Source organism: Benincasa hispida, chromosome 3 (assembly GCF_027475165.1).
Source record: "Benincasa hispida cultivar pf3 chromosome 3, pf3_genome.v1.1, whole genome shotgun sequence".
Taxonomy (NCBI): domain Eukaryota; kingdom Viridiplantae; phylum Streptophyta; class Magnoliopsida; order Cucurbitales; family Cucurbitaceae; genus Benincasa; species Benincasa hispida.
The window spans coordinates 14498042-14524229 of NC_143480.1; the positions used below are offsets into that span (position 1 = coordinate 14498042).

The 26188-nt window shown below is 29.8% G+C and overlaps 2 protein-coding genes across 3 annotated transcripts; one reads left to right on the top strand and one right to left on the bottom strand.

Annotated features, from left to right (window-relative positions):
• The first annotated feature begins 16828 nt into the window (after positions 1-16828).
• LOC120073138 (ARM repeat superfamily protein) lies at positions 16829-18913 on the top strand. The gene is made up of 2 exons (XM_039025782.2): positions 16829-18495; positions 18599-18913. Exons 1-2 carry the CDS (start codon positions 17179-17181, stop codon positions 18659-18661), a joined length of 1380 nt encoding a protein of 459 aa, XP_038881710.1. The 5' UTR covers positions 16829-17178; the 3' UTR covers positions 18662-18913.
• An 845-nt stretch (positions 18914-19758) lies between these two features.
• On the bottom strand, positions 19759-23384 carry INT4 (inositol transporter 4). Of its 2 annotated transcripts, none has more exons than XM_039025780.2 (7): positions 23245-23384; positions 22203-22445; positions 22030-22100; positions 21603-21938; positions 21399-21506; positions 20496-21104; positions 19759-20402 (listed from the first exon to the last, which is right to left on the bottom strand). In XM_039025780.2, the coding sequence occupies exons 2-7, from the start codon at positions 22336-22338 to the stop codon at positions 19935-19937; spliced, it is 1728 nt and encodes a 575-aa protein (XP_038881708.1). In that variant the 5' UTR covers positions 22339-22445; positions 23245-23384; the 3' UTR covers positions 19759-19934. The 2 variants fall into 2 exon arrangements, with proteins under 2 accessions (XP_038881708.1, XP_090168346.1); XM_090312220.1 differs by lacking the exon at positions 23245-23384 and adding an exon at positions 22846-23097.
• Positions 23385-26188: the final 2804 nt, after the last annotated feature.

Here is a 26188-nt window from a genome sequence, read left to right on the forward strand (position 1 = left end):
CTTTAACTTTGTAATAATATAACACTTTGGTTGTGGGAACCCATCCTAAAGTTATAGGTGTTTTGTATAACTTAGCCTACTTTTTAAGAATTTTTTTTAAAAGAAGAGTTTAATTTTTTTTTAAAAAAATAACCATAAGAAACTATGTTAAAATATTTATAGAGAAACTTAAAATTACATTCCTTGACATACATGGGTGATGGATGTGATAAATTTTGGTAAATGTAGGGGGCTAGGAAGAGGTAGGTGAGTTGGAGGTGGACCCAAATGTCACACCTAAAAGAATTATTGTGGGTTCTTTCATAAAGAGTATGAGGATACACCATTTATTATCAAAGAAAAATATGTAGCAACTCCTTAGCACATTCATTGATCAATGGCTTTAAATTAAAATACCTCAGCCTTCTTTTTTCTTTACAATATAAAAGATAATCATATCATTGAACACAGTTCAAGAAAAATTATTTTAAATAAAAAAAAACTATTGGAAATATTTTCAAATATAACAAAATGTCACAATCTATCCGTAATAGATATTGATAGACATCTATCAATATCGATACATGAGAGTAGTCTATCACTGATATAAAGTGATATTTTTCTATATTTTTAAATATTTTAGTTATTTTTTTATATTTAAGAAGAGTTAGATTACTAAAATTAAGCTAAAAATTAAAATGAAAATGAAGTATAAATATGTGGGTGGGCAATTAAAATGGATGGGAATACTGAAAATTAATGTTGAAGGGGAAATGTAAAATATATATATATATATATATATATAATGAAGAAAAAAAAGAGAGAAAGAAAGTGAGGTTGACTTTTTTGGAAAATAATTAAATGGTGGTAGAAAGGAGGGGTTCAACAACTAAATATTAAATGAGAAAGTGAAAGTTTATAATTTTATGGGAATAAAAATAATTAGGTTAAAGAAGAAGAGGAAAAAGCAGAGCCAAACATCACTTACCCACCGACTCATTTACCATTAAAACAAAAGAAAATAAAATGTGATTATTTTATAATTTGTGGTTGTGGTTAGTGAACTCCCTTAATCTTAGTATTGATTTTAAGTGCCATTAGATTTTTTTTCAACGCAAAAAATAAAAAGAAAAAACAAAGTTCTTTTTCATATCTTGTCTTTTGTTTATTTTATTTTTAAAAGAGAATCGCTTTTTCTTTTCGAAATTGCCTTTTTCTTTTCGAAATTGTCACTTATCTTCTTTCAGTCAAAAAGGAACCAAAATGTTTTGTTAATGATCGTTTTTCTTACGACATTTGATCAAGAAAAGGAAAATTATTAATTTATACGTCATATCAATTAAAACAATAAACTAATAATTGTATAAATTTAAACCATCAACTTTTTTTGGTATATCGTTTTGTATGGTCCTTTTTTTCACTTTTTCGTTTAAAAAACAATCGTGCAAAATTTATAATTTATATCAGTTAATTTTTCAGTTTTTATAAGTGAATCAATTTAAATTTTTAAGGAGGATAACATTAAAAATCATACACATATTAATACTCACACATGTGTAGATTTCTATAAATATGATCGTAGAAAATAAATTATTAGAATTGATGCATGAACAAATTTTAAAAAAAAAATTGTAATTGAACATCTAAATCGATTTACATGATATAATTACAAGTCACATACAATCTTTTTTTTTTTTTTTGTAAACAAAACATAATAAAATGAGTAAATCGATGCACTTCTATGAAAGTTAATAATTAAATTTAAATTTTTAATTTTTTAACAACAAACTGTACTTTTATTTTTTTTAATATATATATATATATATATGGCTTTTCGTTGCTTAATGTTGTTATTATTATTATTAATTTGAATAATGCTTAATGTTATTGGAGATCCAATTGCATGGTTCTTAATGCGGGTAATGTAAAAATTAGAGAATACTCTTTTTTTAGTTTTAAGTTTGGACAATATAAGTTTTTTTTTCCTATTTCCCTTTTTCCAGTCTAGATTAAAAAATGATTCAAATGTTGTTGAATCTTTATGTTTATATTCATGCTGATTTTTTAATGCATAAGAATCTTATTAAAACGAATTAAAAGAAAACATAATTGTATTTCATATTTTTAGTAACAGATTTAGAAATTAGATTATAATTTAAACAATTAATTTAAATATGTTTGATAATATATTTATAAACCATTAAATTGGTTATAGTTAGCCACTAAATAATGGATGGGTATAAACTATTATTAATTGATTTATGAGCATGATTTGTGTCAACTTTTCTATATAATTATTATTTTATAATATTATATAATTATAATACATTACGTGATACATATTTTTATTAAAAAAAAAAAGTTAATTGAGTTTATAACTTGACATGTCATATTTCTAAACAGTTTAACATTATTCAATATAATTCTACATTTTAAAATTCAAAATTCAAAATCTAGATAGCTGAAAATATAAAATGTTACTTTTAGCATTAACATTATTTGGATCACATAATTTGAAAATAGTTTTTAGAAACAGAATCTAAATCCTCTATGTCATTAGATGTGAAAGGATAAAATATAATTCGGTTGCGAATCAAAAGATGTCCTAATTTTGTATTAAAAAAAAAGTATCTATATTATATTTCATATGTCTTGTGACATAGGGAAAAAAAAGAAGAAGAATGTATTGATATGGTAGAAGATACAAAATTGATAATTAAGTTGATGATGGGAGGGGCAGGGTTTTTGTTGGATTTTGAGAGCTAGAGGGGGGCATTAGGCTGGGAGGGGAACAACAACCAACCAATTGCCCTTTTTTCTAATTACAAGTAAGGGAGGCTGAAATCCCAAATACAGAGTGCTAGTGGGTTTGGCTGATTAGGGATAGGGAAATTTCTTTTGACAAAATCAAACTTTTGGACTTTACTTCCAACTCCATCTCATTATTTATTATTATTATTATTTTAATTGAACACTATGATGATTTGAGCTATGTTAATTAAAAGTTTTTCATTTGGATCATTGTAGTGGTTTGATATCGAAAAAAATACATTTGAGTCTTTATGTGATAACAACAATAAATTTGTAATTCATAAAAGAACATGATCTACTAGATAGAAAGATTTGCACACTGATATTATGCTTGCCATATAGCCTTCCAATGACTACGTCAGAAAGTATCACCGTGTAGCAAGTAGAGTGTTTGGGTTTTAGAATAGATTTACCTCTTTTAAAGTCACGATGATGTATTTATAGTGAATTAAGAATTCCGAGTCATCTCGAGTCAAACCTAAATTAATCTCGAACCAAATCGGTCCAAGTATGCATTTAACATATCCCGTTCATCAATTTTGAAGACTCGACCTCGGCCTCATCCTTGGTTGAAACCAAAATCAATGAGGTTGGTTTGGGTTTCTAACCCAAATTATCCTCTTCTTGAGGCCCAAGTAGGTCGTAATATGCTTTAAGGACTTGGTCCAAATTCTACTCTACTCACGCCTTAATTAGGTCTTAAAGAGTGGTTTTTTGGTTCGAATTTCGTCTTTTTTTTATTGGATAATTTGCAAACTTCATAAAGTCGTTTAATGTCATTTAGTCCAAAAACATCCATAACAATAATTTTATCAAATTTTATCGATGTAATTGGATATAAATTACTTATATATCATTACAAAATATTGTCATATTTTAATATCCTATCATTCTATCGCTATATCCGAAGCCAATCTATACTACATAGTTTGATAAATTTTTTTTAAAAAGAATGAGTAGTCATGCATACTTAATTTCGTTAAGATATTTTAATTTAGTTAACTTATACCCTTATCATTTAGCCTATATGTATTGTCAAAAGTATTTAAAAGAAATTAAAAATGTCAATTACAAATAAAATAAAATATAATATAATACTAACTAATTAAAATCGATGTTCTGGTTTGTTCTTAGTGAAAAGATGAATGAGTCTAAGCGGCAAAACATTAGGTTAGAAAAAATGTGAATGGACTTTAAATGGATTCAATTTTTATTTCAAGTGTCTAAGATTTAAGAATGATTCTTTTAATAAATATTCACATTAATTTTTATTGTTAACATTAAACAAAGATCAAAACGAGCATAATTCAATTGATATATAAATATATTAATAACTCAAAGTCTATGGTTCGAAATTCGAATCCCCTATCCACATTGTAAAAAAAATATTAAATCAAATTTTACTAATTATTTATCACTATTAAGATTATCTTCAAAAATAATAAAGTAAGCATTAGCAAAAATAGACTAACTTGAAATTCAACTCAAAAGTAAAAAGTAAAAATGTAATATTATGAAACTTAGAGATGATCCAAATGAAATATAAATTTGAAATTCATTAATAAAATAAAATGTTAAATAAAATAATATTTAATATTTAGAGATGGGATATTTTTTTAATAAGAAAATAGATTAATAAAATGAGGTTATAATTTTAAGAACTACTTCACCAGGACCATCAAAGATATGTAGAAAAAAAGAAGTTTCAAAGTGACATTAAACAAACCTAAGACTTTTGGAAGCATCCATTTGATTCGAATATATTTATGTTTTGCCTAACCAACCATATGGTCAATTGAAATGTTAAAAAGTAAGCAAACAAAATAATTGAACACTTTAACCAACATTGAAATGTCTTGGAATTTCCCAAACCCATAAAATATTTACACCTTAGTATTGTCACGTATGCACATGCTTGATTATTTAAATATTATACATATTTTATATTTGCCCAAATTCGTGTCTAATCATTGTGGGTAGTGGACTACAAAACTTAGTATTCTAGATTTTACACTCAACTTTATATTCAAACCAAAAAAAATAAAATGTCTTTTTAGAAATGAAATCACCAACCTATATGGGCGTCATAATTGAATCCGTGTGGTGTAAATTCAAATTTGATAATTAAGACTTTTACCTAAACTCCCACACTACTTTATAGTTCCTAATAAGCATTTTTTTAAATATCAAGAGTGTTCATATTAACCTTTTTAGCAATTATTATAGTCTAGAAGCATTGTCGAAAAATTCTAGAGTGTTTGGCAGTAAAATGAAATAATTAGATTGGTTAATAATCATTTTTTCAATAATCAGTCAAGAGAAAAAAAATAATCTGAAATGATTCAATTTTCCAACTCTTTTACCTTAAAGCTAATTTGGCTGACATAAAGTATAAATCGTCGACCAAGAGGATCAAAAGTGAATATGATAGACTGAAAAATCAAGCCGATCAACTGAATCGAAGTCGGTCGGTTGATATCAGTTTGGAAAAATTTCAAAAAAAAAAAGTTAAAAGAGATCAATAGACTTTATTCCTCGACGGTCTAGGTCAGTTTGAATATTTACTAAATCGATCATAGTTGGTTCGACGACGATTTGATAAAAAACTAACTCCAATCGACCGATGCTCATCTCTAAAGAAGACACAGGTTCAAATCTCTTGCGTATATATGTTGAGCTAAAAAATAAACAAATAAATAAATAACTATTCTAAAACCTTAATCATGCTATAATTACAAATTTGCCCTCAAAGTTAAAGCTTACAATCTCTTATTGTTCCTTTCTTTTTATGATAATCTGGCATTTGTAAATTAATTTACACAACCAAACAAAATTGTGATAAAAATCAATTTTAGAAGAATATGTAACCATTGATGATTTTTTTTAAAAAAAAAAAAAAATTGTATATTTTTAAAAATTATTTAAACTAATAGGTATGTCAAATTCATCGTAAAATAAAAAAAGCATTAAATTAATATTATACTATTTAAGTTAGATGCGGATTTTGATTTTTTGTACTATTTAATATTATACTATTTGAGTTAGATGCTCTAAATTAACCCTTGTCTAGGATTGTGTTTGTAACTATATATTATAATTTATACAAGTTAGATGTGGATTTTGTGTTTAAGTTGAGATTCTCTTGTAAGATTAGGACTTGTCTTATTTTTCTAGTGATGATATAACAATCTTTATTTTCTTACAAGGGTACAAGTAAATGTTTAGGAAATGAATTTTTTTGTCCCTAATTGTAATTTCACATTTTTTTTCTGATAAAAACAACACAATTGCCCAAGAGATTTATTATTACATTATTTTTTTTGCTTTTCTTTCTTTCTCAACATTAATGTGCCCAACAACCAATGATTGAAAAGCCACAACCCAAATGTTGTATATTGGCCATGTTTCAAGATTTATATGGAAAAAAACAAAATATATTTTTCAACTTTTAGTACATAATATTTATCATTATTACACTATAATTCGAATTTGCATCTACATTTTATTTAATAGAAGCAATTTAGAAAGAGGAGCCATAAATAAAGTACTAAATTAAGAGGAGCACTCAAAAAATTGTCACTTTCTAATCAAATTTTCCTTTTCTAAATTAATATATATACATTTAAATACATCTACCCATTTTCTATGCAAGGTCTAACAATAAATTTGTCACATATAACCAAAAAAATTTTTTGAAATACGCTACATTCAAGTATTACTCTTCTAAATTTTTCAACTCAAAATATTCTTCTCAAAATATATATATATATATATTAATGTGCATTAAATTGTATGATTGTATGGCTCTACCGTTATTTTAGAGTTGGAGAGATGGGCATTTAATTCAAGAACCCTACACGACTATTCACATACACTTTGATTGACTGAGTGAAAAACATTTTTTCTCACTTTGAAAAATACAAATAGAGTTGAACAAACTATTTTTTAAAATAGAAAACAGTTATCATTTATATTGAAGAGAAAATTACATTTTTAGTCCTCGAATTTTCAGAAATAATGTATATTTGGTCTCTGTAGTTTCAATTTGGTTATTTTAGTCTCTCATTCTTAAGAAAATAGATTTAAAATTAGATGACTCTTTATGTTTTCTACCAATTAAGTAATTTTTAAAAATTATTTTAAACACATATTTAAGTTTTTGGAACTCTTACATTCGAGGCAATAAATCTTTTATCTATTGATACGTTGTATCCACTAAACTATTTAGAATTAGTTTATATTTTATTTTTTAAAAATATTTTCTTTTATGAAATATTGATCAAATCATTACCATTACAATATAAAATATGAATGTTCAAATTAAATTTAAAACTGTGGTTTTTAAAAAGGTTTTGAATTAATAGCACAATTATTTGTAGTTTTGATGTTTATTATTTTAAATATTTAAGTTTTTTTCATATATATTATGTTTTAGGTCGATCATTGATAATTAATTTAAATAATATATTTTAAAATAACTCATAATAAAAGTGATAAAACGATTACATTCTTAAGATAACTTGATTGGTCAAAAGATTATATATTTCTTTTTAAATTTTAGTCTCGTAGAATTCAATAAAGTAAAATAATATTTTGCTTAGTCTTAAACTAAGCTTTCATATATAGAATAAGTAAGTTAATATTTTTAAAAGATGAAAAACGGATAACTAAAAATTAAAGATCAAGTCATAATAGATTTAGAATATAATATAATAACAATAATGTTGGTTTATTATGATATTTACTAAATACTATCTAATTTTTTTTATGGTCCACAAAGTTATTTCAATTATATTAACTTTCAAGCTCTAAAAAATTATAAAGTCCTTCAATTAACTTTTCTTTCTCTTTAGTAGACATTTGACCTAATTAATTATTCACAAGTAGAATGCTCAAAATTTTCTCCTTTGCAAGATTTTAATATAAAAATATATTTGAAACCATACATATATCATCCAATCCATTTCATATTGTCTAAAATTCAAAATTTTATGGAAGTGAGTTTTTATATTTAAATTCAATGCAATGATAATTGTTGGAGATTATGTATCTTGTGAAATCAAATGAATTTTATTAAAGTGAGTTATTATATTCAAATACAATGCGATAAAATAAAACAAATGAATTTTATTTGATTGTGTTATTATAATATACAATTCAATAAGATAAAACAAAATTTAAAATAGTGAAAGTTAAGGTAAAAGAAATATTGTGAATATCGTGTAACTTATGAAATCAAATTAATTTTGTTGAGGTGGGTATTCAAATCTAAATACATTGCAATAAAATTTTAAAAAAGAAAAGAAAAGAAAAGAAAAGAAAAGAAAAAAAAGAAAAAATTGAGTAAAAAACAAGTCAATGGATCCCACAATCTATGAAATCAAGGGAGAGAAGTAATGGTACCTTATTTGATTATTTAGCAGTTTTATTTGTTTCATTCCCTCCCTCTCCCCACATGGTGGTTTTTCTTTTCAATTTTCATGCAAAATAAGAAAGGCAAGAAAAATTGAATGAGTCACTAAAATTTAGAATAAATAAATTTAAATAAATCGTATACACTTAACCCAATTATAATCGAAATATATACAATAAATAAATTGCCCCCAATTTGAATCAATCATTCCAATGGAGTCAATATAGGCAGACACCAATCATCAAACACCTTTGAAATTAAAATCTCATCCCTCCATGTAAATAAACTCCTAGCTAAATCAAATTCCTCAATAACTCAAAATCAAGAGACAAACAAACACATTTCAATACAACATTCAAATAAAATTACATCTTGTGAATATCCATTATCTATATGTATTGAGGAGATATTTCTATTATTCCGCATTTGGATTTTTCCATATAAATAAACTTCTAAATCAAATCCCTCGAAAATCTAAAAACAAATAAATAAATTTTACACCTGTTACGAAAATCCATTATCCACATAGATAATTGAGAAGATTTTTTTCGTCGTTTCACATTTGAGTTTTTTTTTTATATAAATAAATTTCTAAATCAAAACTTTTCAAAATCTAAAAACAAACGAATAAATTTTAATATAATATCCAAAAGAGCAAAATAATATAATAATGGTTTGGAATCACTCTACCAAATATTTATTATTCACGTGCAAAATGCTCACGCTAAGAAGATTTCTTCTATTATTCATCATTTAAGCGTTTGGATTGACAATCTATATTTATTCAACTTTTTCAAAGTGGTCTATTGACCTTATTCCTCTTGGATTTCTTCAATTTATTAATGAAGTAAAGATGGTCGAAGAGAGAGTTGAATGCCCGTGACCAAAGCTTGGACGCCAAATGGAAGAAGTTATAGATTTGTGCCTATTTGTATCTCTTGGATAAAAGGTTTCGTTTGAGTTGTGCTGTTTTGTAAATGAGGTGTCTTTCTATAGAAGATTTAATTGGAAAAGTCACTTCTACTATTTTTCAAACGGACACCTACACTAAAAAAGTCACAACCATTCGACAATATAGAAATTTATGAAAAATATAAGGATAAAAGGGATAGGTAAAGATTCTCCCTACATAGTCATTTTTAATATATATATATATATATATACACACACGTTAATGAAAACATATTTTTTAATTATAAAATTTTTAGTATATTTTGTTTGTAAGGGACAAGTTTCAAAATATTCTTTTTAATCCCAAATATTTACTACAAAATGTTTTATTTTGTGCCATCTAGAATTTACCAACTCAATTTCTGAAAAAAGAAAAAAAGTTCCACAAATTCAATGCTTACCTTATTTTGCTATGTTCTTATGCGAGCACTAATGACTAATACATATATCTTGTCGTTTGAGAAATTTATACACAAGAATTAGAGTACAGAAAGAAATATTACAGAAAGGAAAGAACTAAAGTTAAGCCGTAATATTGACCAAATTACATAGTTGAGGCTTAAATTAAGGTAACATATCTAAAATCATATTGTTCATTTGTTAAACAATTTGACACAAATTCAAGATAAAAGAAATAAAATATGTCGGTTTTTAGTATAAAAAAAATTAAAATAAATATTTTAAAATTTCAAGGAAAAAAACATTTTTTTTAAAAAAAAAGAAATTGAAAGTAAAAAATAATAATAATAATTATAATAATAAGGTTTAAATTAGATTTTGACCTTAAACTTTGGATCTTATTTTATTTTAGTATCTAAACTTTTAAAAATGACCGTTCTAGTCCTTAAACTTTTAAAAGTTGTTTAATTTGGTCCCTATTATTAAGATTTTTTAAAACTATTTGATGAAATTGCATACATCTAGCATGTGGTGAACAAAATGAAAGTGAAGTAAAATGCTTACAACCAACTCGTAAAAATACCAAACAATCAAAATCTCGAATATAAAATTACTTTTGAGTTCTTCTATAAAAAATCATTTTGCCATCTAATTCAAAATCAAAATCCTATATTTTTAGTGTGACTAACTTATTTGGTAGCCTAGTCATATAAAAATTCAAGTCATCTCATCATTTTGTTTGAAAGTTAATAGAATTTTAATAGTAAAGATTAAAGTAAGTATATTCTAAAAGTTAGGATTTGACACTTAACATTTTTAAAAGTTTAGAAACCAAAACAGAATTGAACCAAAATAAGATTTAAACTTAATAATTAATGATGATGATGGTTGCTATTGAGAGGTTGAAAATCTGATATGGAAATCTGTTGGATGTATACGATCCGATAATAGGAGCAAACAAAATCTCAATCCAGTGAATTAAATGTTGATTAATTAGAATAAAGTGTCTTTTAATCACAGTGCAATTAGGGTGATTGACAGCTAAGCATGTTTGGCCGATACCATACGAAACCATATAAATTAAACCACTTAATTTCAATAATTAATTCCACAATGTTGTGTGGTTGGTGCTTCTATCTTTTTTTTTTCTTTTTTAATTTTTAATGAGTACTTTCTATTTTTCTTTTGCTAATATGAAACGGAAACAATTTATATTTAATGTCCCCATTGATTATATCATCATCGTGGAAGCGTCTTTATTAAGAAATCGACATTACCAACCAATTTTTTTTTAAGTTGTTTTTATTTATATCTTCTTTTCTTAACGTCATGAAAATTAATATATTAATTTCTTTTGTTTGTGCATTTTCTTAGGCAAACAATCCTCCACCTAATCTCTACTTTCCAATGATGGTGGTGAGATCTTTGTTGATTATTGGTACGATGATATTGAATCATAGTATAATCGACATAAAATAAGAACATAAATAATAAGATAAAACAATAAAAATATTTAGTAAAAAAATAACGGTCTAAGTATGAATGTAGAAGAGAGAGTTGGTCCAAGTCAAAACCTAAATCGATGTGTTTAATCGAAATCGGACTCAACCAAATAACTAATGGGACATATCTTGTGTATGTCCCACCCCAAAGCATCACCCTAAGACTAAAATAGATCGACCTTGACCATATACGAAATAGGCTACACCCCTCAATCCAATGAGATGAAAATTATCCCAAAGCAACTCTGAAACTCTATTGAGACAATTTAAGTCAATCACTCCTATAAAATACATCATTAAAGTTTTAGGTAAAGTAAACTTCTATAAAATACATCATTATTGACTTAGGTAAAATAAGATTATTTTTCACTCACAAATTCTTAGCTTGTTGCACTTATTCACTTTTTGACTTAAGCATTAGAACTTGTGTGAAAAACATCATATCGATGTGCATGTATTTCTATTTTGTAGAATATTTTAGTTCTCTTTCTTGTCAAATAAATTTATCGTTTATCATCACGTGAAGGTTATATACATTTTATTCCGTTCAAATTTTGGCATGAATGATAATTACTATTTAAATAATTTTTTGTGTTGTTTGTGGTAAGTTGAAATTAATTTAATCGAGGATGGTGCCTTTTGTTGGGAAACCGGACCGGCCTTCCCTCATTTCACCTTTCTATCTTATTTTATCGATATTTAATATTTATAATATTTTATTTAATTTTAATTTTATAAATAACTTTGTCAACGAGATAAAAAGTATGTTATGAAATATATGATGTGACACAAAATGTGCATTTATTATATCGTATAGAGCGGATATACCTATTTAATAATTTAATATCTCCACCATATGTAATAAATTAATAACTCGTTCTAACATGCCACGTGTATGACTTGAAATTCTCATATTTTATCAAATCATTATTTGAACAAGATAAATTAAATTAAAAATAGAGAAATGAGAGGCAGAGCTAAAACAAACGTATTAAAAATAGGAGATTTCATAAATAGTAGCATAATATTGTGCATTTTCAAATACGTGTTTAATAATATATCTATTAAGAAAAGAAAATTGTATCATTCACAGATTTTAATAAAAGTTTTCAAATTATTATTTTACAATATTATATAATATATGACGTGTTATGTTGTGTATATTTACACTCAAATTAATGAAATTAGTCTATGGCATGATATAATATGTATTTGTATCAAATGTTTTTTTCCCTCTCTTTTTTGTGTAATTTTATATTTCAGTTTTCAAATTTAAACTATGAATACACTAAAAAAAATATCTTCATAGCTTCAACTATAGAAATTACATATTTTTTTTAAAAAAATCCACCAAGTTCACATTGATTGGTTCCTTTTGATTCAGCATAAATAGCATCAATTAAAAAAAAAAAAAAAAAAAAAAAAAGGAAATTGCCCACTTAGGCCCTTAAACTTAAAAAATATATATATATATATATATATATATATATAAATTTTTGTTCGTGGATATGGAAAATGAAATTATATTCCATATTATCTAAGATTTTTCAATTGAATAATTTGGTTGACATTGAACCGGATTGATACATTAAACAAAATTTTATAAAGTTTAATTGAATGAAACAAATCTAGATAATGTAGTATATGATTATTTTATACCAGTGGCCTTAAATTAATCGATTGAATTAAATACGTTTGATATAACATTACTGATTTATTTGGCCAATATGCATGCATGTTGTTTAATTCAAGAGACTCGTGTTTATTTATTATTTTTATTGTCTGACAGTTTTGTTTATTTTGTAAATATCCACGTGTGTCCCTAAAACTTGAGTTGTATTAAACTAATACTTATATCTATTTAAATTAGATAAAAATTTTAATTTGAATCAACTAAACTGAACCTTCACTATGTCTATCTTTGATAATCATACATGCATTAATTCTTAAATATGTTCAAACTTATCTTAATGTTGATTTTGTAAAATAGATTGTTAAAATAAAAATATAAATGATTCGAAATTCTAAATATGATTATAAATTAATTAATTTATAAAAAAAAATAGAAGTTTAATTAATAAATTTATAAAAATTTTCATATGATTATTGATTCAAACTTTATGTCGTCACACTAATTTTTTTTTTTAAAAGAAATCATAAAGCATAAAAAAGGATTGGAACTCAGAAGCTTCGTGAAAATCAAGACATAGCTTTAATTTTTAATGCTTATAAGAGTGTCTTTACTCTTTAAATCCAAATAAAGAAAAAGATGTTTTTTAATATACAAAATGTGTACGAATAATTTGTTTTTTTTACTTGCAAGTTCTTAAAATTATCTTTGGATTTCGGGAATCTTTGTAAATATTGTTTTTTTTTAAATACATAAAAAGAAAAATCACACGAATAATGAATATAGTGTGGACTGTGGAGAGCGTACACCTCGAGAACAGTATTTATTTTTAAAGCATAGTTGTATTAAATAGTTATAACTAATAATTATAAAGAAAAATACACCTCAGCAACACGCTATTTGATTAAAGTACAACTTTATTAGTTCCCCTCAAAAGAAAAAAAAAAACTTTAATAATTTCATATTTGTTTCTCTACATGTACACGTACGACTTCATTAATTTCATGCTTTGATTTACATTTCTTTTTTTTTTTTTTCCCTTTTAAATTCTGTTTATAATTTCTATTACCTTGACCAGTTAATCTAGGTTGAAATTTACCCTAATTTTTATATATACGTAACGAAAATATATATAAATCTTTTTAAAGATGATCACATGTTAATTTTAATTAGACTAGTGGATGTATACTTGATTTGAATTCCAATATTAAGTCAATATAATGTAGAAACTCCGATATGCTGACAAAAAATGGATATCATATATATAAAACCATTTGAATTTTGACGTTTCTCTCACGTATGATTTTAATTGTTACTCAACTCTCATCATTTTGTTATGATATTAATTTCATCTCCTCTACTTTATTCACATGCGCAAGATCTTCGTATACATTCAATTCCAACATTTATTCATAGAAAAAGATTAATAAGATAGATTAATAAGATATTGTAACTTTAGAGATGGAGATTACACAAATGGTTCATCTATAAAATTATTTATAATACGAAAGCAAGTGAATTTGAAGTTACTCAACCTCCACCTGCCCACAAAACTAGTCGAATTGATATGCTTCCCGGATGTTGAATCCTAATAGGGGAGAGAAAGTCGAAATAGTCTAGTAAGACCATAAATACATTGAAAATTAAATTTATTATTCACTAGAAAAACAAACCTAAGCCTCACATATCAACTTTCTAACTTAAATTTCAGGCGTGCATTACTAAAATCACACAGTGTGCATAACTTTCTACTTAATGGGTTATATTGTTTTTTTTTAATACAAATCTATCGTTGTTGGACATACGTCATAATTCAACTTTTAGCATCAATATATATATATATAAACATATTAGTCACTCTTTTATTAAATTTTATAAATCTATTCTAATATCTCTCCGGTCACATCTATACAACTTTTTACCTTAAGTTTATTTATCTCCATTTAGAAACTAAAAGTCGAAAATGAGATATTTTCTAAGCCCTTTTCTGGTCCACTCACACGTAGATTTATTATTGCTAGTAGCCTTGCAATTTGGAAACAATTTACAGCAATTTCTCTTTTTTAACCCAAGCGGATGGTAAAAAATTTCACTTTTTTTTTTTGGAAATTTCTATTTGTACCCATACTTTTGTCCATATTCACATAATTTACCCCACTCGATGCCGGTGGTAAACGAGCTATTTGAGGACTACGGCTACCCCTTATCCAGTGGAAAATTCATTCCGCCGTCAGGCACGTGTGCATTGCTACTCATGGCACGTGCGCAGGCCTCTCACCTTAAAAAAAAATGTTAAAATTAGAAAACTGAAGAGTAGTACATAAACGAAAGGAGGGCTGGGATCGGGTACGGCGTATCCATAAACTAACACGTGTTAGTTTCACCGCTAAAGTTACAGCTGTATGCTGACTATTGTCGTAAACTCCCAGACGCGATCCTGCCACGTAAGGCCCATACACAAACTGTGTGAACCTTCACACTTATCGTAGTCCCTCGTAGGGTCTTGGTCTAAATTAGAAAAAATAAAAAATAAAAATAAAACTGCGCCACTAGAAAAAATAAAATTATAATTAAAGGAAACCAAAAGGGAAAAATACATTGTTGTCCTTAGAATTTAAGCGTACTTTATTGGTTTAAATACTATTTTTTAAGTCTTTATACCTTGGTTTTGGCAATTTATTTTGGTCTTTGTATTTCTTCTTCAAAGAACGAAAATAATCACTTTTTTGAAGGTTCAAAGACCATAATTAACTAAAGTCAAAAGTATAAGTATGAAAATAAATATTTTAAAAGTATATAAACTAAAATAAATCAAATATGAAAATATAGGGACTAAAATGCATATTTTGAAACTATAGGAACCAAGATGAACTAAAATCAAAAGTATAAGAAACAAAATAGTATTTAAACCTACTTTATGTTAATCTATAAGTTTTAAAATGTTATATTTTATTTGTGAATTTTGAGTTTAATTTCAAACTCTATTTGATATCTATTTTGTTTTATGTTTTCGATTTTTAAAATTTATGTATATTCTCTCTCATTTCTTACAATTATTTGCATATTTTGAATATATAGTTAAATTATTAGTCAAATTCGAAAAACAAAACCAAGTTTTCGAAAAACTACTTTTTTGAATTTTCAAATTTTGGCTTAGTTTTACACCATAGGTAAAAAAATAGATAACAAATAAATAAATTTAGAGGTAAAGTGAGTGTTTATAGGTTTACTTTTAAAAAACAATGAAAAAAAAACAAATAATTATCAAATGAGATCTGTCTTTGAATTTCATAATGTAACATTTTTATTAATAGCTATTGAGCTTTGTTTCAATTTAGTTTTTAAAAAATATAATTTACACTTTTATAATCCTTTTTCCCCTTAATAAATATTTACTTTTTGATTTTTAAATCTTAATGTTAATATCTATCGATTAATTTAAAATAATTATAATTAATTATTCTTTACCATCTTTTAATACTATCAAATTTAATTTTAAAACCTCATTTCACGATTATTTTAAATTAATTAACTGATATTCAACACCAAACATCAAAGTGACCATTAGCGAAACCTCAAGTATAATAGAGCAAAAACGACACTTAGGGACTAGATAAAACCAAAACTTAGAATTTAAGAAAAAAAATGTCACATTTTATAACGAGGGATTAAATGGAAATCAAACTCAAACCTTAAAGATAAAAATATAACATTAGAAATACCTATACATCAAATGAAAATGTCAAAATCTTAATCTAACAACAATGTCATTAAAATGCCCATGCAGATGAATAGTTCTAAACAAAATTTATAAAAAACAAAAAACATAAAAAATTTAAATTAATAAATAAAAATTTGATGTTTTTTAAATAAATTAAGATGTTTATTAAGTATACTATACTTACATTAGTAATATGCTATGACTTAATTTTATGTCACATAAATAATTTTTCTGTCAAAACTCTATAAAACTATACAAATATTGAAATGTCGAACTTGGTTGACAATCTAAAAATTAAAATGAAAGGAGATTATTGTAATTTGGAACAAAACGACGCCGGTTTGGTGACTTGCCGACGGTCCCAGCACGGAATTGGTACCCCACCAGAGAGCTGTCTTAAGGCAAAAGATGAAACCAGGGGAGGGAGCTGTGACGGTTGTCACATCCGACTCTCCTGTTTGCACAAATGGATGGCTAAGATGAGTCGGATGAGATAAGAGGTGGCCCAACTTTCCGTTATTAAAATGGCCTGTGACCATTACAACCATACAAACCCTCGTAGTTCTATCGAAACCCATATTCCCAAAAAAGGTGTAGTAAATGTAAAACCACACTCATACACAAACCCAAAAATACCATTTCTCTTCCGCCGTTAGATTCCTTTCTTTCTCTCTCTGTTTTCTCTTTTCCGGCCATGAAATTTTCCCGACAAACAGACTGAAATTGGAATTTTGGGGGTTTTGAACTGAGATTTTGATTTCCAGTTTTGGAAATGGTGTCGCTTGAGGATTCTCATTCCACTTCTAATCGGTTTCCTTTAAGCAGAAATTGTTACAGTCCGTCGTCTACCACTTCCAGTAAAATTAGCCGGAACATTGGCCGTTCTATGCGTACTATTCGCTCTAATTTCTTTCAAGATGATAATAGTTGCACCTTTAATGGCTCTGTTGCAGCGAAATCCAGCTGTATATCTGAGAATCTCACCGATTCTGTCATCGACCTTAGGCTTGGCGAGTTGGCATCACGTAGCCCTAAATGGCCCAAGCAATCTTCTGAACAGGAACAGGATTTTCTTGAACTTTCCCATGCTTTCAGTGATTTCTCTGCTTGTAGCAGTGATATTTCCGGGGAGTTGCAGAGACTTGCAAGTTTGCCCTCCATGGCGGTTGTTCCTAAACGAGAAGGTGAAGATGCTGACCCCGAGCCTGAACCTTGTTTAGGGTTTTTGCAGAGGGAGAATTTCTCCACTGAGATTATTGAGAGTATTTCGCCCGAAGATCTACAGCCGACTGTCAAGATCTGCATCGATGGGCTTCAGGCATCGTCAATTGCAGTGAAGCGATCTGCGGCGGCTAAACTGAGGCTTCTGGCGAAGAATCGGTCTGATAATCGGGTACTCATTGGGGAGTCCGGGGCTGTTCCTGCTTTAATTCCTTTGCTTCGATCTACCGATCCATGGACACAAGAGCACGCTGTAACTGCCTTGCTGAATCTCTCACTCCACGAGTCTAATAAAGTTATTATTACGAATGCTGGAGCCATAAAGTCGCTGGTTTATGCGCTCAAAACTGGCACCGAAACTTCGAAACAGAATGCAGCTTGTGCTCTGATGAGCCTCGCTTTGTTGGAGGAAAACAAAACTTCGATTGGGGTTTGCGGGGCTATTCCACCACTGGTATCTTTACTACTGAATGGATCGAATAGAGGGAAAAAGGACGCGCTCACTACACTCTACAAGCTTTGCTCGATCAAACCGAACAAGGAGCGGGCCGTCACGGCCGGAGCTGTGAAACCATTGGTGGCGCTAGTAGCGGAGCAAGGCACGGGTTTAGCAGAGAAAGCGATGGTGGTTCTTAATAGCTTGGCTGGGATTCAAGAGGGAAAGGATGCGATTGTGGAAGAGGGTGGAATTGCTGCGCTAGTGGAAGCAATTGAAGATGGGTCGGTGAAAGGGAAGGAATTTGCGGTGTTGACACTCTTGCAACTGTGTGTTGAGAGTATGAGAAATAGAGGATTGCTTGTAAGGGAAGGTGGAATTCCACCTCTGGTTGCTCTTTCGCAGACTGGAAGCGTTCGAGCAAAGCATAAGGTGATTACCAAAAACTGATTAGCCACCAATTATTACACGATTCTCGTTAACTGATTCTATGAAATGAACATCTTATTGATGACAATTTGCTAAACTTTTGCAGGCGGAAACGCTTCTGGGGTATTTAAGAGAACCAAGACAAGAAGCATCTTCATCAAGTCCTTAACACAAGGCGTGAGATGGGTTTTTTTAGAAGGTAATTGTATTATTAAGTAGTGGTATCGTGGTTGTTGTATATAGGGAGTGGTTTTTTTGATGGTTTGTACAGCGTGGTTGAGGAGGTTGGAAGAATGAAGATTGTAGAATGGAGTAAGTAGTGCAGTTAGTAAAGTAAAAAACTGACGATTAGAGAACAAGATGTATGATTTTTAACTAGGTTATGGGATATCCTTTTTTAATGACATTCCGTTTTACTAAATAGTGGAATATCTTGGTTTGCTTTTCTGGGTTTGGGGATTTGATGAAAATTCTGATTGGTTGTGTGTTTTGTATGGGTGAACCCAAATTCTGTGGAACTGATCGTCTTGTTTTACATATTAAAGCTGCGAATTGCACAAAATTTTGTAATACTCAGTGTGTTGGATTCTCAGCACAAGTTAATCTCTCTCCCTTCTTTAATTGTGATTGAAACTTACTGAGTTCAGTGGTCTGAGAAGCTTAACGTTCTATTCATACATTCATACAAAAGAAGAAATATCTTGTTAAGCCTACTTGCAATTGCATGAACATGAAGATGAACATCATCATCTCAGGCGAAGGCCACAGGCTGGGTGGTGTGGATGCCCCACCATAGATTTAGAAATATTTTGTAGGGTTTTAGTCTCTTACTCCGTCTTGTCGTTTAGGGGTGAATTATTAGTTGGCAGAGCAGGTATGTTTTGTCCTGCCGCTGCTTGCTGTGCTGTTCATCATTTCCTATTTCTATTCAAAATCTCCCCTCTTTAAACCAATTTTTTACACGACCCGATTGTCGGTGTCCTTCAGCTGAAGGGAGCCCCTACAATTACAAACTCTTCCCATCTCTCTCTCTCTTGGCTTGTTATTAGTTTTTTATTTCATTGACGTTAGTTGAGCTGTATTAGAATGCCCTTTCCTTTCCTTTCATCTAAAGCAAACAAAATGTTCCACGGTTAATCTTTCAATTCTGTCCTTTTCATTTCTATTGAGTTCATTTAATACTCTCTCCATTTCACTATATGGATGTAAAAAAAAAAAAAAAAAAAAACTAGTAAGAAGAAAAGACAATAAAACAAGAGTTGCAAGTGGATAAAGTTAATAATAAATAATAACCAATCATGCATTGTTGTCGTCCACAATTTATTCCAACTTACCAAAAGTTTCTCACAGTGAAACACTGAGAAACATCAAGTGTAGTTAAATAAAAGTTACGTCAATTTTGCTGAAGATTATTAAATTTAAAAGACATTCAAAAGTAAGAATCATTGTGCAGAAACTTCCTTCTGGCCTTTACTACTCTTATGCCTCTTCCCTTGCTTAAGCAGCTCTTCAACCTCTTCAAATTGCAATCCTTTAGTTTCAGGTACTAAGAAATATATACCAACCAATCCAAGTAATGAGAATCCTGCAAACAGCAGGAATGTTCCAGCTGCCCCAAGATTGTCCACCAATGTTAAAAATGTCTGACTAACTATCAAATTTGATACCCAATTTGCAACTGCAGCAATTCCTCCTCCAGTTCCTCTGTATCTGAGTGGGTAAATCTCTGAGTTCAACACCCATGGTACTGTTCCCATTCCAGGTGCATATGAAATTATGTAAAGCCCCATTACCACCACTGCCAAGAAGCCAATCTTGCTCGGGCAACCTTCTGTGAACCATACTCGTCGGTTCGACCGACATGTGCCCCTCACGACCTTTGTCAAATCCAAGCATGCTCCAGGGAGATACTGATATTTCATTCAACATACAACTTGTGAGTTTCTGTTGGGAGTGAGATTTAAAGCAATAAGAAAAAGAAAGGAAGTTGATGTTTTATATACCTCATCATCTCTATGGGCACAGAAACCACATTTTTGTTTTAAACATGACATGCAGTTCCATGAAGATGCATCTGGAGCTGAGACATAGGCCGGACAGGTAGAGTTACTTCCAAAGTGAGAAGATTCCAGGGCATCAATGGATGGAGCATGGCTAGCAGATTGGAAGAACACTCCGGCCAACACCACAAGGCAAGCGATAATTCCAATCATCGAGATGATCATAATTCGTCGTCTACCGTATCTGTCAACTGTAAGCATGCTGACAACAGTGCCAGCGGCATTGAGAAAAGATGTAACGAGAGAAAGCGCCATGGCTGTTGTATTAGAAGCATATCCCGCAAACTGCATTATGGTTGGACTGTAGTACATGACAGTGTTGATACCACAGAACTGCTGAGCTACTTGGGCAATGATCCCGGCCTGGAGCCCTCTTCGGACGACTTTGCTGCTCAGAGCCCCTTTAACTTTGGCTATTATACTACCATCTCCAATGGCACCTTCTTCTGCCTTTTCTTTTTCCACAGACTCATGCAACAATCTCATCTCTTCATCAACTTGATTAGCAGGATATATCCTCTCCAGTATGGCTCTTGCGTCGTCTACTTTGTCCTGATCATCAGGAAAATGAGTATCAGTAAGTTTGATAAATCACCTCTAATCCAGTCCATGAGAAAGACTACTAATGCAAAGAGTTAAGAAACATTAGAGGGAGGGAGTGAGAGATGGAAAAATAGAGTTTATTGATAAATGTGTAAATTTCAGTAGTGCAGACTGTTAAAATTGGCAGACTTCAGTTATTTAACATTGACTTATGAAGTCGGTGGACCAAACACCTTAAAACATGTTACCACTATTGTTATAGAAGCTCAAAGGAACAAAGTTGTAGCATTTTTCAAACATTACCTGTCTGTAAAGCCACCTAGGAGACTCAGGCAGTGATAACATTAAAACAAACTGAACCACAGCTGGAAGTCCTGCTACTCCAAGCATTAGACGCCATGTTAACTTGGTCTGCAACACAAATAAATTCAAACCTAAAAGTTCAAAATAAGAAAATAAAATTCACAGTTCATAACTTTAACCATCAGAAAGGAAGATCCATTTTACCTTAGTGAGGGCCAGGTTGATTAGATAGGAAAGAAATTGTCCTCCAGTAATTAGCAATCCATTAGTACTAACAAGAGCACCCCTTATTCTAGCAGGGGAAGCTTCTGATATGTAAAGAGGAGAAGTCATGGATGCCATTCCAACTCCGAAACCAACTATAAGTCTCCCAACGATAATGAATCCAGGAAAGGGAGCAATAGCCATGACAATGGCACCGACAAAGAACACAACATCGGCAACTAGAATAGACATTTTTCGACCGAATTTATCGTTCATCCAACCACCAATTGCAGCACCCACAATAGCACCTGCTACAGCCATACTTACGATGGTTTCCTGTATAATATAATCAATGAACCAAATGGTGAAAATAAGCACTATTTAAAAGAGACCAACCACCAAAAACTTAGGCCTAAAAGTAACTTGCCTGCAGCCATGTTTTCCGGTCAACTTCTTCAAAGTCCTCTCTAATGTAGAGCATAGCCCCAGAGATAACACCTGCAATGCAAAGCAACCAAAATGTAAAAATAACATCGTTGTACTCGTTATCGTCTTCGTCATAAAAATTTGAACAATAAGGCAATCGGGGTCGGGAATTACCAGTGTCGTATCCGAAAAGGAGACCGCCGATTCCAGCAGACAGAGCAAGGCGCATAATGTAAGGTGTCTTCCATGTTGTTTGCCAACATTCTGAGAACTCTGCCTTGTCTGCCTTTGCAGCACCTCCTTCCACCATTTTGAATGATTCTGATCTTCAAATGGTTTTTGAGTTTTTAACTTACTCCAAAGGTTTGTGAAGATGGAGGAACCTTAATATTCTTAACAAACAACCTACAGGGAAAACTGGAAACAACCGAAAGAAACAAAAAAAGAACAAAAAAAATCAAATCTTTAATAACGGTAAATTGCTAGAATCTCTAAGCAGATCGATCTTCGAGGACTGGGCCCATGTTTGAATTTTGAATTAAAATAAATTGCGTTCTTTGCATCCGTTACAAAAAACCAACCAACCAAACAAACGAAAATCGTCATATAAAATTTTCAAATTGATCGTTTATCGATGATTGAGATTTTGTTTTGAATTCAAAACAAATACAGAGTCTTCAACCAACAGTAAAAAATAATCAAATCAATCAAATGTGAATAAAAGGAAAAGAAAATCGAAAGAACGGAAATTTAAACAGCCAAAAATTTCTGCAATTACCCACTTATGGGTAGGAAAAGATAATGGAAAAGGCATCACCTTTTCAATATGAATGCAGAAGCTTCACTGCATGTGGACTTTCTGATTTACTCTGTCCCAAGGTTTATCGATTCACTAAAAAAATGGTGGCTAATGGAGGTTTATATAACAATAGATGGGAGTAAATATGTAATTTCCCAATTGGGTTAGGATTCCTATGAAGTTTTGGACGGTTAAAAGAAAGAAAAAAAAAGCATCAAATGCGAGAGAATTGAAAATTCCTCATATTCCAAAATTGGAAAATACGATAATAGTTATCCAAATGGTATTAGATGTTATCTAATACGTGTAACAAAAATTCAAAAAATGAAGGGCACGAAACAATTTAGATAGTACTGAATTGAAAAGTGCCAGAAAAAGAACAAGAACAAGAAGAGGGGAAAGTAATATGGATCTTACCAAAATTTGGCTGTGAGTTGCGGTGACAGACATGCAGAAGCAGAACACAGAGTGTGGAAAAGCAGAGACAGTTGAAGTGGGTCTTCTTGAAAGCAAAAAGTGAATATATAGAAAAGCTAATAATAGAGATGAAGGTTATTTGAGGCCAATCATTTTCCTCTCTGATTTGTTATCTATTTTTAATTACGATATGGCCTTTAAATTCTCCGAAAAAAGGACCAATTATTAAATGCATGGCGATAAGTTTGTTTTTAAATTCTTGCAATTGAAACGCGCTTCTACAACGGAGAGGATTATCATCTTCCGTTTCTTTAAACTTGGCATTTTCCGGTTATACAAATTGATATTTACCAATATTCATCTAGTTTACGTTATTATTATTATTATTATATTTCTTTTGAAAAAAATATATCTTTTCCTAATTTTTTTTTTATAATTTATATTTTGAGTATCTATAAAATGTGAGTGAAACCTAAAAATTGTCCAAATTCTGGCCGGTCCGGCCGTTCTCGAGGGCGACACGAATTCTCCAAAATCGTGACTATACTCAAAATATTTGTTTGTTTGTTTTTTTTTTTAAATATCTCAATATTTAGTTCAATAAATTTCCGATTCATCTTCAATTCCCCCTTTCTTTTTTACTAATTGCTTTAAAATTACATTTTTATCTAACTTTTACAGAAGAAAAATCAAAACAGGGTCATACAAACGTGATCTTCATCATAATTGATCATTTGTCCTCAACATTTAAGATATCTTAGAACCCTCTTTCTTAGACTTTATAAATTTCAGTTTAGAATGATACACTATCATTCTTTCTGAAATTCTGCATTGAATATTTGACAACAATTTTATAAATGTAAGATAATTGTCGTGATTTAGCTATAGAAGTTAAAGTAGACATAATAGTTTTGTGTAGTTCACAATGTAACTAGGTAATTTTAAGTAACAGCCTAACGAAACCTTACATATTTCCTGCAGAGGGGTGTTTGTTTCAAAAGTTGGGATTAGATAGGTTAGGAATTAGATAGGTTAGGCATCCTAAGCTCAACCATTGTTTGGTATGGATTTAGATCATTTTCTCATGAGATTGAATAGTGTTTACTATTCAAACCTATGAGTTACCTTTCCTTTTTTTTTTTCCTCCTAATTTAATCTAGAAAGTACGTCGGCCAACCTCCGGACACCACCTTTGGTGACCACTACAGCCAACTTCGGCGGCCTCCTTTCAATAATTGTCGCCGGTCAACTCCGGCTACCACCCTCTGGCGACCACCGCAGGCTAACTACGGCGAACACCGCCGGCCAACTTCGGCGACCATCGACGACCAACTTCGGCCGCCACCTCCGGTGACCATCAACGACCAACTCTGGTCACCACCTTTTGCGATCGCCATTGGCCAACTTCAGCGACCACCTCAGCGACTACCACTGGCCAATTCTGGCTGCCACCATGGTGATCGTCGTCAGCCAACCTCCAATCGCCACTGGCCAACTCCGACCACCATTAATCAACCTCTAGCAACCCCCTTCCCCTATACTGGCAAAATTCCGACCACCAACCAACCTTGAAAAACATTAATAAAAATACTGTTAGTATATAACAAACTAAAAAAATTTGTATATAAAAACACTTTTAAGAAAGAATTCCAATACATGTATGTTTTTTTTTTATTTTAATGAGTTTTTATCAAAAGTACTTAATTAAAAATGAATTTTTGAAAGATTTTTTTTTCTAAGTCATTCCAAATACGACAATAGACTACAATTGTATAGTTATATTTATTTAGGTCATATGTGTAGAATTATATATGTTTGAAAGCTCTAATTTAATTTGATAACATTTTAATTTTTTTATTGATCAATTTAACTCGCTCAAAGACTTAGAATCATTTTCTAAACGTAAAGATTTAAAATGTTTAAAAAAACTTAGTGACCAAATAAAAACTAAAAGTTAAAATTTATGATTTTTTATTCCTCAAATGTAATTTGATAAGAAAAAAAATATAGTTTTTCAATCATTGAATTTAATATTAAGATACTAGTTTATTTCAATTTTAAGTCAACGTATTATGGTAAAAAAAAAATGATCATTTTCAAATTAGTTAAAGTGACAAAAGTCTACGAAATTTTATTTTAAAATCTAGCAAGAAAAAAAATATCAAATTGTTAAAACAATAAATTAAATAAAATTATAATTTTAGTCAAAATCTCTATTTCAATTTTTTTTTAAAAATATTATTCTAAATTTTTTTAGTTTATTCTAAACTTAGCTATATTAAAATAATTGACGAAAAATTTAAACTAATCTAAAATATAGCTAGTGATTAAATACAAAAAAATATTTCATAAACTAAATATTTATAAATCTACATTTCATTTTTAAACTACTTAACCCTGCACTCCAAATACAGGTTTCTTAAACCCAGACTTCCAAAACTTGCACTCCAAATACATTTTTCTTAAACCCAGGCTACCTAGTCCTCCCCGCCTAATCCCTAGGCTTAACATTCCCAGGTTTAAGATTACAGACCTGCCCGCAAAAGACCCTTTACATGTGTGAGAACATTGGGTTTCTTTTCTTACAAAAATTTGAAAGAGTTATCTTCAAGAGAGATCATACTATGTGTGGAGAGTATAATTAAACTTAGTTAATTAAGTTAAAGTCAAGATTCGAGCAAAGATAATCAAGTTGGGAAATGACCTTTGTTAGCTCGACCCATTTAAGCTAAGAAAGTAAGTTTAGTCAAGAGACTAAGCTAAGAGAGTAGGTCAAGATGGAAGACCGAACTAAGAGAGCAGGTCAGGCTGGAAGGCTAAGTTAAGAAAGTAGGCCGAGTTCAGAGAATAGCATGAGCTAGGAGGCCAAGCCAATAAGCTTCTAAATGGCTTTTAGTTATTTGGGAGCAATGTTGTGGTGTATGCATTTTAGCCATGCAAAATG